This window comes from Magallana gigas, chromosome 1 (genome assembly GCF_963853765.1).
Source record: "Magallana gigas chromosome 1, xbMagGiga1.1, whole genome shotgun sequence".
NCBI lineage: Eukaryota > Metazoa > Mollusca > Bivalvia > Ostreida > Ostreidae > Magallana > Magallana gigas.
In genome coordinates, this window is record NC_088853.1 from 29,764,579 (window position 1) to 29,781,411 (window position 16,833).

Sequence of the window (16,833 nt, forward strand, 5' to 3'; positions counted from 1 at the left end):
TTTACTAAATTCAGTCGTAAAATTCACCAAGAGCGCATTCATTACGGCTCAATTTTATTACAGAAAAATAAGATATAGCATCAATTGAATAAATTACATTCAAAATATTAAGCCGTAAACAATGCGCTCATATCGGGAAAAAAAAATACAACATTCGCGGCAACATCAAAGATGTCGTCTGGAAGCTGCTAGCTGTCAAGATCAAAAGAATAGCGTTATGTAACGAATACACGAAAGAAAGCAAACCTTTTTACTGGATTCATAAAAGTTGAAGGTGAGGTGTTTTTTTCATTAAGCTATTTAATATATTCTGTAACCTTTAATAAATATAATTAAACAAACTTGAGAAGAGAAAAGTCACGTTACCCTGTTCACATTTTGAGCACTCAGGGGGTCATGTCGGTTTTCTTCTTGGCTTATTTACTTTTTTGTTAATATCAGTCATAGAGTGTATACATGTATATAGTAGGCATGTATAATTATATAACAGACAGTTTATTTTCTGTGCTTCGTACAAGTTCAGAACATCCTTCTACTCATACCCATGTATACATATACACCAACACGCTCTGATTTAGCAGAGTAGCATTACCTATATAACTTATACTCTGTATTTCCTTATCCATTTTCAATTCGTCGGTTTAAATTACTAAATAAATCAAACATTCTATAAACATGAACAAATTCCATTTAAAGTAAAAAAATGTATATGAACTTTTCATAATGAAAAGAAAAAAAGTTTCTTTCACTTTTTGTTCTTGTAAATGACAATAAAACTCATACAAAAGGACGAGAGAGAAACTTCGTATGACTACTTCGGATAAAGAACACAGAGAGATAAATGTTGTTTATTAATTTTTATCATACCTTGTTTTCTATGTGATATATACGTTTGTTATTTATTTAATTTTTTATTTCAATAAAGGGCAATTACTCGAATTGGCCAACAGGTGCGGATCCAAAATTTTAACTATATTAAAAAAAACAACAATGAAAATGAATTTCTTTATACTACACTGCACAATTACCTTTATTCAATATTGTGGAAATGAACTTGACAACAGGAAATGTTTATCAATTAAAAAAAGAAAATGAACAGCACATCAAAATATCAGCATATTGTAACACCCTCCCCCCCCCCCCCCCCCCAATTTTTTAATGTGTTATTGTTAAGCTACATAAAATTTGCAAATTTATAAATGATTTGCAGCATATTCTTGTATACATTTTATAGTCTGTCTCATGTTACAGTTTCCAGCCATTTTTTATGAATTTTAAAGATAATACCGGTACAAATACCTGACAAATTGAAACAAGGAGACAATTATAATTTTGTCATTCACAATTTGATTCTTCACAATTTTTACCTGGAAAAATTAACATGAAAGAAAAAAATTAATAATGGAAAATGTTTAAATCTTTCTCCATTCCAAAGTATTTGGGACACCTTGCACACTTTTTCAACTTACTGATCTGGGAACTCATTTTGTTTGCAATTATGCAAAATCCCCGTAGACTTTCTTATTTTGGTTGTTTATTAAAACTCTAAACAGAAAAAGGGCATATAAGAACAGAAAATCTGGACCCTTTTCATTTTAGTAAATGGACCGATTGGTAATTCGATAAAAAAGGTATTACAATTGATTGATAATCAAAATATTAAGAAAAAAAATGGTGGAAGCAGAAACTTTAGACAGAGTATAATACATAACTGTGTGTTTTTATATTTTCCCTTAACATTGTATTTTATTAAAATAAATATTTCAGAAATGCCAGGTTCTGGTCAGAAACACTATGGCTGTTTCAACTGTCCTAATAGAGTAAGACAGAAGGATAGGCACACAATATCCTCTAGAAATAGAGCTTTTATTGCCAAATTAACAGGAAGGACTCCATCACACAGTGACTTTCTCTGTAACAAATGCAGATGTATGTGCCAGCATCACATCAAAAGGAAAACCAGTATGCCCAGCAGGGTACAGCAGGTTCCAGCACAATCCACTGAAGCTCCTCCATTCAGTCCTCCATCCATTCCTCTCCCATTTCCCAGCACATCTAGAGGACATGCTTCATGCTGCATGTGCAAGCGCCAAGGTCCAAAGCTGGTTGTAGTTCCAGTAGGTGTAAGACATCACATCTTCATCACTAAAGAGGTCATCGTCCCTGCTGGAGGTCGCTGCTGTCCAAACCACCTACAACAGAATATAGACGATCTCAATCCTTATCTGATTCTACTTTATTTAATAAGACAGGAATCACAGAACTAGTTAAGTTTTTGCGGAATGAGGTTTTAAAGAAGGAGAGGACGAGATTAGACTTTGATAGCCGCGGGAATCTTGCTTCAACAGATTACCAAAGTCTGCTTGGAATTCCAAAAACAGCCTTTGAGGACTTACTGAAGTATGTTGAGGGGAAAGTGAAGGTCACTCCAGTAAGAACAGTGCGGACAACCTTGGCCATATTTTTAATGAAATTAAGAGGAGGGGAGTCAAATCGAATTCTGTCCACTCTATTTAACATATCCAAATCCAGTGTACATAGAGGTGTGAAATCAATACGGACAGTGCTGATGAATGGTGGATTTGTAGCCGAAAATCTAGGATTTGGACATGTTACCAGGGAACAGATAATTCAGGAGCACACAAGACCTCTGGCCCAGATGATTCTTGGTGATACAGTTTCCCAGCCAGCAATACTTGTCCTTGATGGTACTTATATATACATACACAAAAGTGGCAATTTCAAGTTTCAACGACAGTCATTCAGTCTTCACAAAGGACGGCCACTGGTGAAGCCAATGATTATTGTATCCACAACAGGTTACTTTGTGTCAGTACTGGGTCCTTATATTGCTAGAAACAATGATGCTACAATCCTTAACCACATAATGCACAGCAACCTTGAGGACATTCGGAGTTGGGTACAGGAGGAGGACATATTTGTGGTTGATCGTGGATTTAGGGATTCCTTGGATTGTCTGGAGCAGATGGGGATTAATGCCAAAATGCCATCATTCCTTAACAAAGGAGATAAGCAGATGTCGACAGAAAACGCAAACACCAGTCGATTAGTGACAAAGGTATGAAATATAATTAGTATCAGTATATCTTTCAATATAAGATATATTTGTAAAATAAATTAACGCTTGTAAATAACCTTCTAACCTAAATAGTACCATTTATGTTTGAGAAATGAAAGAAAATCCTATTAATAATTATGACTATATGTTCCATACTATGTTTCACAGATACGTTGGGTTGTTGAGTCTGCCAACGCTAGGATCAAGCAATGGCGTTACCTAAGACACATCCTACCTTCCAGTCAAATTCCCTACATTGGTGACTTTGTCAGGATTGTGTGTGCCATTTGCAATAGGCAAGTTAATACCAAATATTATAAATATATAAAGATGAATATATAAAAATCTACTGGGTCTTTTATTTATGAAATCCAAACTCAAACTTGCTAGATTTGAAATTTTTAATAAATATTTTAAAAAATTGAGTATCAATTGTACATGTATTTCTATTATTTTGCTATGAATATGTAATACCGTTATATCAAATAGATAAGGGAGTTTTCTTCTCATAACTTTTAAGCCTTGTATTTTTTTAAATACAGTTTAGTTAAAAAAATACACACATGATAAACTCATTACTCACTTCAATTTTACTTTAATTCAGATACCTAAAACCCCTTGCTAGTGGAGACACTGAAGAAGACCAGGCCCTTGGTGCAAAAATGGTTTTTCTCTCCAAGCAGGTGAATACCCTTCAGCACCATGTAGAAGAAAACCATTTAGACAGACGATCAGTATGCTGGAAGGAGACTGATGACTTACTGGACTTTCCAAACATGGATGAGGAACAACTTAGAGCCATCACATGCGGTGTATACCAACTGCGTCTATCACCATCCTACGCCCAAGAACATATAGAGGGAGACTGCAGCATCCAGGTCCACAGAGAGGAGCCAGGCCTTCTTCGTGTAAAACTGCAGAGTCGTCATGTGTCATCAAGATCCTACCTATTGTGGATACAGTATGGTGAGGGTGAAGTCAAGGCTTGGTACTGCAAGTGCAGGGCTGGTGCTCGTGTTGTGGGTATGTGTTCCCATGTTGCTGCCATCCTTTGGTATCTGGGACATGCTCGCCATCAAAGAGATGAGAAACTGGGAGTGCGAGACTGGGGGGAGTTTGTTGACGATGCCACACTGGTGGATGACTCTGACAGCTCCAGTGAAAGTGATGAAAGTGGACCAGAGGAGTAGATGTGTGACAAGTATGTCCAGTTTAAGTTGTACATTTACCTGTACTGTTCTGTTTTTTCATTGTATGTTGACTTTGATAAACTAATGTTTTGTTTAATTGTTCAATCTGTATTGATGAGAGAGAGAGAGAGAGAGCATATATCTTATTGATGAGAGAGAGAGAGAGTGAATGAATGAGCATATACATGTATTTTATTGATGAGAGAGAGAGAGAGAATTATCACTTATATCATGCATAAACAATTGATATGTAAATGATTCAATGTATTATTTCTGCAGCAATTTAATGTTTTAATACTCAAATACTTTGTATATGTAATTGTAATAACTGTAATGTCAGAAAAATGCATGTTAATACATATCCTGTTACTCCTGTAATTAATTTTCATAAGCTAATCAACCATGATCTACTGGCATTTAATTTATTCATCTTTCCTGACAAATATTATTTATATCAATTTAATACACATCATTGTTTTTTTTTTATTTCTGGGTTATGGATAATATAATGATTAAGAACTCAGCATATGTTTTGTTTTATTTATCGACACCGACTGACTTGATCATGCATTAAGCTAATAAAAAATAACCTTCTATGAGCTATAAGCTTCATAAAAAATAGACAAATTAAATTAAGAAAATATTGATGTTAAAATACTTACACTTTTCATGTGGATTGTAGCTAGAATACTGATGTTCGCTGCAAATGTTGTTGTCAAAAACTCCCGAGTAAATTCGAGTCGACAATGTTTTTACAGGAAGCGGTGTCGATTTACTTCGTTGCTGTGCACATATGGTCCATGTGTATCAATAAAGAGCATCCAGAAGGATAGTTTGAATAATTTAATTGAGTTTAAAAACTGATTATACAATTAATCCTTTCTAATCATACATTCTGAATAAAAAAAATTTTTATTGTTATAATTGAGATCATAAATGTTTTTTAGTGCATCAGCCATGGTTATGTACCCTGTAAATTGAGACCCTCGATATAACATGTTACATGTAACCATATTGTTATTTTTAATTTTACCGCAGCATATTGCACTTAACCAAATTATTAACACAATTATCTATTTTGATTTCCCTGCATACATATTTTTCAATTATTTGCTGAATATAATGCATATGCATGTACACAGCACTGTGCATCGTGATCATTTTCATGCAAATAAGCCGACTTGACAATTTATAACACCATATTTAGCGACGTTCTACAAGAAAACTATGAGAGATGTTAAAAAAAGAAAAACATTTCCAAGAAGCACATATTCTAGAGAGTATATAATGGTAAAATTTTCAATATTTGAAACTAGGCCATTTTTCATGGTTTGTGGGTCGAGTTCTTTGAACATCATGACCACACCCCCATAATGAGGTGGGAATACATGCAAATGACAAATGGATAAAAAAAATGCACACAAATTCAATTTCTCTTGGAATATTTTCAATAAAGATAAAACCAAACATATGTGTTTTGTTTTAAATGGGAGAAATTTTATGTATGCAGGAGATTTTATCAAAAGAAATGTGAAATAAAGGCTAATTTTGGTTTTCAGTGAAGACAATTGAAGGGGAGGGGGTGCTTTTTTGACAATCAGACATTTTAAAATTGTTTATAATGACTTAAAATGCAGATACTAACAATTTAGAGTTACATGTAATTACATGTAAATTACATGTAGCACATTTAAAATATATATTTCGCCCTAAAATCAACTTTTTGTCTGTTTTAGCTTGAGAAAGAACACTATTTTACAATTTCTTATCAAATCTAAGGGTTTAAAACTTCATGAAACTGCATAGCTGTTAATTAATTTCAAGAAAATTTCATGAAATGGTACAATATTATTCAGTTAATCCAAATTTAACCCAACATCTTATTTCAATAGGAATAATATGCCTATAAAGGGTTTTAATATAAGGACAAACCCAAAATACTAGAAAATTGGGGTTTTTCTAAGGACAACCCCCTGCTACATTTTGGCCCCTAAACCTCATCACAGAGTTGAGCAATCATAAATATTCAGCCAGTTTCCCAATTTACACACATTGAACATCTTTTCTGTTCCCATGTTGTTAAACTTAAAGCCTCTTAAAAATTTGACATTTTCTTGAAGGTGGCAGGGGATAGTTTTTTTTGGTCGAGGAAATGTGAGGCAGATAGTGCTCATATATGTGATTTAATTTTTCAGTGGATTTTTAAATTTGCTCAAATTGGTTTGCATGCAGGGGACACATGGTCCCGACTCTTGAGAATTTTTAAACATTTCAGAATAAAACAAGTACAACTTACAAATAGCACTATATAGAATAGCCAGGGACGGTCTCAAAAACTTCTGAAAAATCTTCCTTTTTTCACATTTTCACGGGTCCAGCACCACGCTCCAGTCCCGAGCAACTGCCATAAACTACCATAGGATTGGTAGCTTAATGTATACGCATGCAAATAATCACCAATTGATAGGGGGTCAATCACCTTCTTTTCGAGTGACATTTCGTGTTCTGAACCCACCCTACTTTTCAAGCACAAAACCGAAAGTGAAAATTTTGGCCACAGTTTCGCATTTTCATTCCATATCTGATGAAAAGTTCTACCAGCATTAAAGTGTCATATATCAATGAATTTGACATGAGCTCCTCTATCCACAAAATGAAAGCAATAAATATTCTAGCAATTTATACTCCTCAAATAACCAGCCAAACATCAGGTTCTGTAACGTGCAAGGGGGTCACTGCCTGTGATCCCCGCGGGCCCGTACCCGAGATAGAATCGGATAGCCCTGATTGCTGCCAATATTTACAAGAGCAGACTTAAATCACCGCTCCTGCACATAAAGAGGGACTCAACATTACGCAGGCAGGAATGACCGCACACCTACGCAACTGAACAGGTACCAACGTTAACGCAAGCAGGGATGACCGCACACTTGCGCCAACAACGCAACCTAACGCAAGCAGGGAGTGCCGCACACTTGCGCTAGAAATGCCAGAACACCAGCAGGGATGACCACACACTAGTGCTCCGCCGCAAGCACCACCAATACAAGCAGTGATGACCGCACACTTGTATTAATGCGATACAAAGCAGGGATGACCGCACACTCTGTATCGTAGGTTAAATCACACGAAGATTAGAATGAGCAGGGATGTCCACACACTCAATCTAGCCGTACCTGTTAAAGTTTAACCCCAAACAGTCGTTCTTCTACAAAACTTTAGACACTGTCCCTATATATGTGCCGGCCAAGAATAATTTGTGGTATCTAAAAACGGGAAATCGAAAATAAACAAACTAACTAGACCTAACCTAAAACTACTTATGCCAAACGACTTATTTACATTGAATATTTATTATTGTATAAAAAGTAATTAGCAAACTCATTGGTCATTATTGGGAACATTAATTAAATTATCAAAAAATCAATAAATCAAAGGGGAATAACTCTAACCAAAAAAATACATGAATAAGCTGCCCGCTTCAGTTCTCCCTTAATTTCAAAATTTTGACCGGGTCTTTCCTTCGAAACTATCCCCTGCCACCTCAGCCATGTGCGAGGGATGATCATCATTTAAAGGTTTAATATTTTTTTTTTTTTTGGGGGGGGGGGGGGGTGAGGTTGTTGTTGATTTAAAACATTATTTGTACAGTTTTTAAAATAGTTTACATAAACAAAACCAATCATTAGTTTATTTCTGACGATGTTTCCGATTTGGAGTAACATCGTTCATTAATATTCATTTACACTCAAATAATAAGTCAAATATATACAAGTAGGACAAACTTTTATAACATAAAATTAAAACAGTTCTTGTATATACGGCTATATTAACTCAAACACGTTCATATGCATGTAAGTGTAAGTCACGGTGTGTATTAAATTGTATTGTGTATTAAATAACCGCTTACTGCTAGGTAATGCAGCCGTGGCTGATCTCCTCGGCCGTGGGTGAAGGATAGATTATGTAAAGGTATAACGCACAGCTCAAAACCAAGGACAACGTGCACAAAGTTACCGCAGAAAGTATGCTGTTTTATACAGGAGGCATTAATTCATAAGAATTTTGTTTAGTTAAAAAAATGTTGTTTTTTTTAGGAGTTAATGTCATTGATGTTAAGTTCATATAGTGCACAATCCTTAAAAACGGGAATTGTAGAAACAAAACATTCTTTTTCTTTTCCAGTAAAACACAACATATGGAATTTAAAAAAAATCTATGATTTACATTTTAGTTATACACTCCATGCATTTTAAATCTACCTTGAATCAGAGCTGTGTGTGTGTACCATTACGTAAGCTCGCCCGCAGCCGAGAAAATCGGTCACCACGGTCGCGACTGGACTACATGGCGGTCAGCGGTTATCTAATACACGAGAGTTGCGTCTTTCATATATGAGTTTATTCAGCCGCGAACTCAAGAATTGTTTTAGTTTTGATTACACAAAATCTTTTACGGATTAAACGATTGGGTGTCAGGTAAGAAATCGTTCAGTTAATTAATAAAAGCAATGTCAATCTCTAAAGCAATAATAGACATAGATCAATTGTGGGTTTTAAGTTTAAAAAAAATAACTTCTATTTGACAGAGTAAGGTCATTATACTGCAAACGTTTCAAATCTTCCTTGGTTCTGAGCTGTGCGTTATAAATTCCAATTTGTAAAAGTACGATTTAACAATCATCGAATAGTTTTAGGTACGAGTTAATTTTACTTTGAACATAAAACTATGTTCTTAACCAAGAATGTGGAATCAAAATATCCGGAAAATCTAATTTTCAACCCCTTTATCTCTGTAATGCATCGTCCGATTTTAAAACGGATTTCGGTTTTAAATTATGAACAATAACCTCTTATTTTTTGCTTTACGATTAAAGGAAGTGAACATGAAAAAAATAACTCTTTTGCAATTAACTTGAAAAGCCCTCTGAAACTTGATAATGAAAGTTGTAGCTATTAAATTTATTTATTTTGAGAGATTTTATCAATTAAACACTCTCAGTGAAAGGTTTATGGAGGCCATCAATTATTTCCCAGCATGCATCTGTGCTCTGACGTAGATGAGACACATTGCTGCTGCTGACTGGGTCAGTGTTACAAACTGATCGCACTACGGGAAAACATGCCTGAATGTCAAGCAAAATTTTGCACTGTCAGAAGGGGACAAGGATTTAATACATTTTCTATTCCTGACCCTAAGCGTGACTATGAATTGTGCAAAAGATGGATTCATAATTTGGGGAATGATAAATTAAACATAAAGACTTTTGTGTTTGCATATCATAAAATTGTATGTGAAAAACACTTTGAAGAGGATTGCTTTGAAGATGATCTTGAGGTAGGAATTTGCTTTAATGTTTTCAATTTAAGTTAAATATGCATTTGATATACGAATGATTTTCAAATACAGACAAAATATAAATATTTTGATAAACAATCTTCAATAAATAGCCTATTTCTTTAATAAAGGCACGCCTGATGAATTTCAAACCAAGAAAAAAACTGAAAAAGGGGGCAGTTCCTACTATTTTCCTTGACAGCAAAACTCCAAAGAAAAGGGAAACAAGTGAAAAAAGAATAAAAGAGAAGGAAAAAGTGGAAGTGAGTACAGGGTAATTTTAATAACTAACGTTGATACAGTCAAATTCATGAACAATGAATCTGTGCATTAAATAAAAGCCTTAATTTGTATCATTCTTGAATTCACAGCTACTTGAAAATATTCTTGTCAATGCTGAAGATGATGACAATATAGATGAGTCAGGCTGTTCTTATGATACTGGGAGATCGGGGCAGAAAAGGAAAGGAGAAACAATTCCTGTGGGAAAATCAAAAAAACCAAAGGTAAGAAATTTAAAAGTTTAATGTATATATCTATTTTGTAAAGTAAAAGCAAACGCATTTTACATTTAAAATCATACTGTTTTGTAGAATTCAAAGAACACTGTTGATGTTGGAATTCAGTTTGAATACATGGATGAAAGAACTATGAAAGATATGGGTACACAATGTGACATAAGAACTGAAAAATCAACAGAATTCTGTGTTAACTGTAGATCAAGAGAAAACCCTGGTCTAGCAACATCTGATCACGGATATTCAAAAATATTCCAGGATATTCCTTCAACATCAGAAACTGACACTATTTTTCTCTCCTCTACACCTGTGAAATCTGCACAGTGCTTCTCGCACACATTTGAATCGGATGAATTATCACCTGTCAAATCAATTACTACCAAAGCTGACCCAGATTTCTCTTTCATTCCCTCAGATGAGTCAACAAATGAGTTATCAAATTTATCAAGTGATGAAGAGCAAGATGTTAATCCTACTGAGGATTCAAAATTTATTGTCTTTTGGTCATGTATCAAATCTCTTTTCTGTATGTTAATGTGCCAAGTTTGCAAACAACCGTTTGATGCCAATGCTGCAAACCATTATGTCAATGGGACAGGATTGTCTGTGGAGTTTAATTGCATGAACAACCATAAATTTACTTGGAAATCACAACCCTTTGTAGGGAAACAACCAATTGGTAACATTATGTTATCAGCAGCCACATATTTTAGTGGATTAACTTTCTCAGGCATTTCAAACTTTGCTAAGTGCATGAATTTAAAAATAATATCTAGAACAACTTTTATCAATAACAGCAGAACATTAGTGTTACCTGTCATAGATATGTACTACAGAGAACAACAAAATGATATTCTTAAAAAAATGAAAAGAAAACCCCTAGTAATTTGTGGAGATGGTAGATGTGATTCTCCAGGTTTCAATGCTAAATACTGTACATATACAGTCATGGAGGCCATGACTTCTGCAATTTTAGATTTTAATGTTGTTCAAGTAAGTGAAACGGGGTCATCTTCTACAATGGAGTTAGAAGGATTTAAAAGATGCTTGTCAAAATTAAAACAATCCAATATATCTATAAAAGCTTTAGCAACTGACAGACATGTACAAATACGGAGTTTTCTTAGAAAAGAACACCCTGGTATTAAGCATCAGTTTGATGTTTGGCATTTAGCAAAAAGTATATGTAAAAAGCTTCTGGTAGCATCAAAAAAGAAAGGATGTGAAGATTTAGCTCCTTGGATAAGGAGTGTAAACAATCATATTTGGTATTGTGCATGTCGATGTAGAGGTGATCCTGATTTGCTTGTTGAAATGTGGAGGTCTTTAGAACATCATATTTGTAATGTGCACGAATTTCCTGGTAACAATTATACAAAATGTGGTCACCCACAACTCTCAACAGAGGAAACGAGAAAGAAAAAATGGCTGCAGAAAGGTAGCAAGGCCCACAAAGCCCTATTGACTGTTATTTTTCACAAAAGACTTCTAAAAGATATTCGCCAGTTGAATCTGTTTTGTCATACTGGTGAACTTGAGGTATATCATTCAATGATGCTGAAGTACATTCCAAAGCGTCAAGAATTCAAATATGAGCAAATGGTAGCCCGTACACAATTGTCAGCTATTGACCATAACTTCAATATTTGGAGAAATCAAAAAACTGATGATGAGGGTCAACCAAAATTTTACAGAGCTTTCTCAAAAGTTACTGGAAGATGGACTGCTAAGAGACTCTATGAAGAAAAAGATTATGGATTTAGATTAGACTTGATGGATATGGTTCTGGAGCAAAAAGAATTAAAATCAAACTTAACAACAATGCATCAGACAAAAAAGAAAACACTTCCACAGAATATAGCTAAAATTCCAGCTCCCCCAACTTCTGAGCTTGTTGAAGCCCATATTTCAAGATTTAAAATTAATTAAATTTCATCCACTTTATTCAAGTGTTTGATATATAGATATCAAGGTAACTGGGTGGGTTTTTTTTATCAAATGGTATTTGATACTGTCATGTCATTTTTACAATGAATACATGCATTCAAGTATATAGGTATACATTAGGTAAATATCTGTATTCTTATTTACAGTCTTTTTACACTGATAAATATATGTACTTATTCAGAATCTGAATCAGTGTCTGAGGCTTCATGAAATCCTTCATAATTTCCATGCTCATCGGGAAATGAATTCCTTATTTTTGTCACTACACATGATGGAATAACAACTCTGAACTTTTTCCCAAGAGGCTGACCTCGCCTAACCCAATTTATAAACTGTCTGTAGGCCATAAATCTTGATTGTCTGTAACAGAATTAGATTGTATCAGATGTATGTGCAAGTGATTATACACAAATGAGATGTTGTTGAAATATTTCAAATAAATATTGATTGTATTTGAAATCATTCTTTGGGAGTCTTACTTGTTATTTAAGTGCTCTGGGGCTCTTCCTCTCTGGCTTTTACCGGTATATCTTAGATAGATAATATAAGCTGTCTCGAGGATGACAGGACTAAGACACACTGTATCAAAATCTGGGTGCTGGGATATGCACTTTATGTGCTCGTTAATGTAGTCCGCCACATAATGTTCAAATTCATAGCAACAAAGACATTCCTTAAATGTAGGTAGAATTGTACAGTTTTCACAAGTACACCAATTTAATGATGCTCCTCTCTCATTCACATTAACTGCAGGTGGAGGGGCATCATTCTGGGCTTCAATTTCTTCCTCTGTAAACTCTGGTTCAAATTGATAGCCCTCAACTTCAATTTCATTGTTTAATTCACTTTCTGACGATGACATTTTAACTGCGTAACCGAGTGCTGATTAACCAATGTGCCAAAATGCAATGTGTCTCACTGACGTCGGCATCAGTGCTGCCCTCTCTTAGATGCTTAGAGATAACCCAGCAGGGAGGTAATGATTTTATCAATATGGCGGCTCCCATGGATTGCAAGAATTAGTTACTTTTAATGGAATATCTTCTTACTGAGGAAAGCTATGTCTAATTGGCTTTACAAAATCATTATATACATCAAACTGACAAATTTGAGCCCTTGATAATTTTTTCATGTTCACTTCCTTTAATATCAAATTATCGCTAAAAATAAGTTATAATGAAAAGACATTGGAGCCCTTTTGGTCCCTAATTTGAAAGGCCAGCCCCTTTTTTCTTGATATCAAATGAAAGGTCTCGAAAATATGAGCATATTTTGTTCAACAAATATTCACAAATTGCTAACCGTTCTAGAGATATCTGAACAACTCTGTTTTAGGGGCCGACCCTTAAACTCCTTACTGGGGCCACCAATAGAAAAAAAATAGATTTCATATCGTTAATAACATTATTTTGAGCAACTTTTCTTCTACAATGCTTTTTAAAATATTTTTTCTTTTCTAGATATTAATCATCAAAGTTTTGGACATCTGGTCCCTTGAAACCCCTAATTACGTATCATATGGAAAAAAACAGCGATAAAAATACATGTAATTTTTATTGTTGCAAATATCATATAGACAAGTTTGTTATTCTCTTGTAAATGGTTCTCACTCACTGCAGCTTTAATTGTTTCTGGAAAAGAAACGGGGAGAATGTAACACTTTTGAAGATTGTTTATAAGTTTACAATTGCCTCAGTTGATCCATTATTACAACAAAAGTTTGAAGAGTATCAAGATCAAGTTGCAAATACAACATTGGATAACTTTTTCATTCTGTTCCTACAGTAAATTTTGTTGAATACTTACATTATTTGTAAGTTCGAGAGGGAGAGAGATAGAGAAATAGAGAGAGAGAGAGATTTATAACTGTACCTTAAATGCATTAATCCCGCTTTTTGTCCAACTTCTTTTTTGATGTGCTGTTTATCACTTGACAAGAGAAGTGTTCTAAAATGTTCATACAAATGGAAATACATCCATCAGACCTTTTAAAATTTTGCAAATGAAGAAGTGGAAAACCCTTAATATATTTGTGTTATTTCTACAAAGTGAGATTTTAAATCTTACAAAAAATCATTAGAAGTAAAAAAATATATATATAATTAGCATCAATCATACAATCAGAGCCATACTTAAAATTAATTACCATAACTTGTTTAGCAAATGTAGTGCAGATATCTTTGAGCTCAGGACGAATATCTGGATCCTTGATCTTTCATCACTTCATCGTCTAATAAATTAATACAAATATTTCAATGAGAAGATATAAATCATTGTACAATTTGTGTTGACACAAAATAATTTATTAGGAATTTCCTTGTGAGACTGTAAAGACTTTTTTCATTAATAACTGATTTAAAACAGCAATAAAAGACATACTCGTTGCTTTGCAATGAACTTTGCTCTAGTTTTGGGGGCTACTTTCCCTTTCTAAGTTTTTAAATGCGTCTGATCTTAATATATCTTTCAAATCTACATTTTTATGATTATTTACCATTAAACTCGTTAGGTCTATATAAACTGTAGACAGTAGGCTGTTACGTTGTAGCTTCGTGTGAAGAAATTTACAGACCTATAACCTTTTCTGAGATTTCTACATTTTGTCATTCCTAAACATGGTAATTACTGTATGGTTTATTCACTGTATTTTTATAACAATTTCAACAGCCTTAGAGGTTCAACTATGGAGCTGATTTTTAAAATGTTTAACAACAATGATGAACGTCGGTCGTTGACATTACATTTTTTTAACCTGAAGGCTACAGTATGTTTTTTCAATTCGGATTTTCTAGAAGAACACAACTACAGTCCGTAGATTGAGTCAATGAATGAGTTTATGAATAGGTAAATGAAAACGCATTCTTACCTTATATCCATCCTGCAGATCGATCTTCTGCCCCCGTGACGTAAAATATGACGTATGTTTATGAACACTAAATTTAAAACCGATTCAGGCTTAAATACGGATTTGTTAACGAAACGCTTCATATGAAAAAAATGCATGGCTAATGTTGATTATATAATTTGTTTATAAACGTATTCATTACTACATATGTAAAAATTTTAGCCAACAAACATGCCTAATCAACATAACGCAAATTGAAAACATATGCTGATCATATGTTTTAAACACTCATATGTTCAACTATGTTAACATACGTTAAACATATGATTACCACAGATATATGTTCAACATATGTTTTGAGTCTGTATTTTGTTTTACGTATTTTTCAAGCATATGTTAACAATATTTTTCAAACATATGTTCAACATACTGTGAAAAATTCATATGTTTAACGTATGTTCAACGTATGTTCAACATATGTTACTCGATACATATGTTGAATATATGTTGCAATTTTACCTGTGTAGACAGAACCTAATGGACGACTATACATTCACACACTGGGTGGCCAAAAGACAAAAAAATCATTTTACATGTATACGCATTTTTTATCGATCGCTGTAACAAAATAGCCCTTGTTACCTATCATTATATAATCGAACACTGGTGATTGGACTTCATATTTTACTTATCTTATAACTTTGACTATACTGATTGGACGTTACATATTATTCTTTGAACTATTGTGATTTGACTATCATTTAATTTAGAGTCAGTATAGAATGCTTTCGTAAAGTAAATACCTTTATTTAATGTATATTCCATGTTAATTGAATCACGAATAGTATGTGTCCTTCAAATACTATATTGCTCTAAAGGAAGGTCAGAGAGAGAGAGAGCCAATAGCTACCATGTTTACATATTTACGGGATATATTTTTTGAGGTGATGCTCCTTTAATGACAGTAATTTAATCTTTGCTGGTCAGTATGTCTCCAATTTGGACATTATGTTCCAGATTAGTACACTAATATCCTGAGGGGGTAAAGTTTGATATAAACTAAACAATTACATATATCTTTCGGCTAATCGAAGTCAATTAGCCCTTTGATCGGCTCAGGTAAATGACAGTAATTGGTCACGATACAGTGACCCTCCATCTAGTAAATATCTGTCGTAACCATGATTGGCCCCAAGTACACTGATTAAGGGCGGGTTCCTGACTGACCAGCTTGACGCCATCTTGGAGCGTCCTAGTAACAAGGTGGTGGCGCCTTCTTACGGGACTTTTCAACAACCAATGAACACTTGTTTTACTTTGGTAGTTATTTTCCCCAAATAGTATAAAACTACTAACTTCTCGCAAGTAAGGTTAATTCCGACGCTCTCTCGAACTCTCAACATCTCTCTCTCTCTCTGACTTCCCCGAATTGGGACTGTGTATTTATTTTGCTTTTTTTTCGAATAAAACCACTATACGATCACTTAAGACTTATAGTTAACGTGTACACTAGTTACGTAAGATACGCGTGGTAGTGTTATATCGCGGAAACGGCCAATCAGTCTATATAAATACAATTAAAAGCGGGAATCCTGAACATTTTCGATGAATAATTTTTGGAGGGGGGAGGTCCAGTACCTTTTTTCGGTAATTTTTCTATGTAAAATTTTTAGCCCCCCCCCCTTCCCGATAAAATATTACCTTATGCGTTTCGATGTTAAAAAACACAAATTGAATTCTTCTTGTAAAAGTGGTTTAAATATTCAATGGAACTTCATAAATAAATCCGAGTCTGACTCTTCAAAAACGTTTGGGTTTGGTCTTGATTGTTATTTAAGAATAATTGCGTATTTGAATATCATTCGGTTAAGCACGGGGAACAAACTTATCCGTATATATGTGTATTTTCATCTACCT

General features: G+C 34.1%; 2 protein-coding genes and 2 long non-coding RNA genes across 4 annotated transcripts; 2 read left to right on the plus strand and 2 right to left on the minus strand.

Moving 5' to 3' along the window:
• Positions 1-1,135: 1,135 nt before the first annotated feature.
• LOC136269922 (uncharacterized) lies at positions 1,136-5,614 on the minus strand. Its single transcript, XR_010707544.1, has 2 exons — positions 4,932-5,614; positions 1,136-2,192 (listed from the first exon to the last, which is right to left on the minus strand). It is a non-coding gene; the product is annotated as an uncharacterized lncRNA (long non-coding RNA).
• Positions 2,231-4,398, plus strand: LOC136269920 (uncharacterized). Its single transcript, XM_066065819.1, has 3 exons — positions 2,231-3,079; positions 3,248-3,375; positions 3,684-4,398. The coding sequence occupies exons 1-3, from the start codon at positions 2,468-2,470 to the stop codon at positions 4,267-4,269; spliced, it is 1,326 nt and encodes a 441-aa protein (XP_065921891.1). The 5' UTR covers positions 2,231-2,467; the 3' UTR covers positions 4,270-4,398.
• A 3,531-nt stretch (positions 5,615-9,145) lies between the features above and the next one.
• LOC136269924 (uncharacterized) lies at positions 9,146-12,053 on the plus strand. The gene is made up of 4 exons (XM_066065823.1): positions 9,146-9,606; positions 9,738-9,869; positions 9,978-10,112; positions 10,200-12,053. The coding sequence occupies exons 1-4, from the start codon at positions 9,391-9,393 to the stop codon at positions 12,051-12,053; spliced, it is 2,337 nt and encodes a 778-aa protein (XP_065921895.1). The 5' UTR covers positions 9,146-9,390.
• Positions 12,054-13,943: 1,890 nt separating this feature from the next.
• LOC136273665 (uncharacterized) lies at positions 13,944-15,219 on the minus strand. The gene is made up of 3 exons (XR_010711870.1): positions 14,938-15,219; positions 14,218-14,301; positions 13,944-14,018 (listed from the first exon to the last, which is right to left on the minus strand). It is a non-coding gene; the product is annotated as an uncharacterized lncRNA (long non-coding RNA).
• Between the last annotated feature and the right edge of the window lie 1,614 nt (positions 15,220-16,833).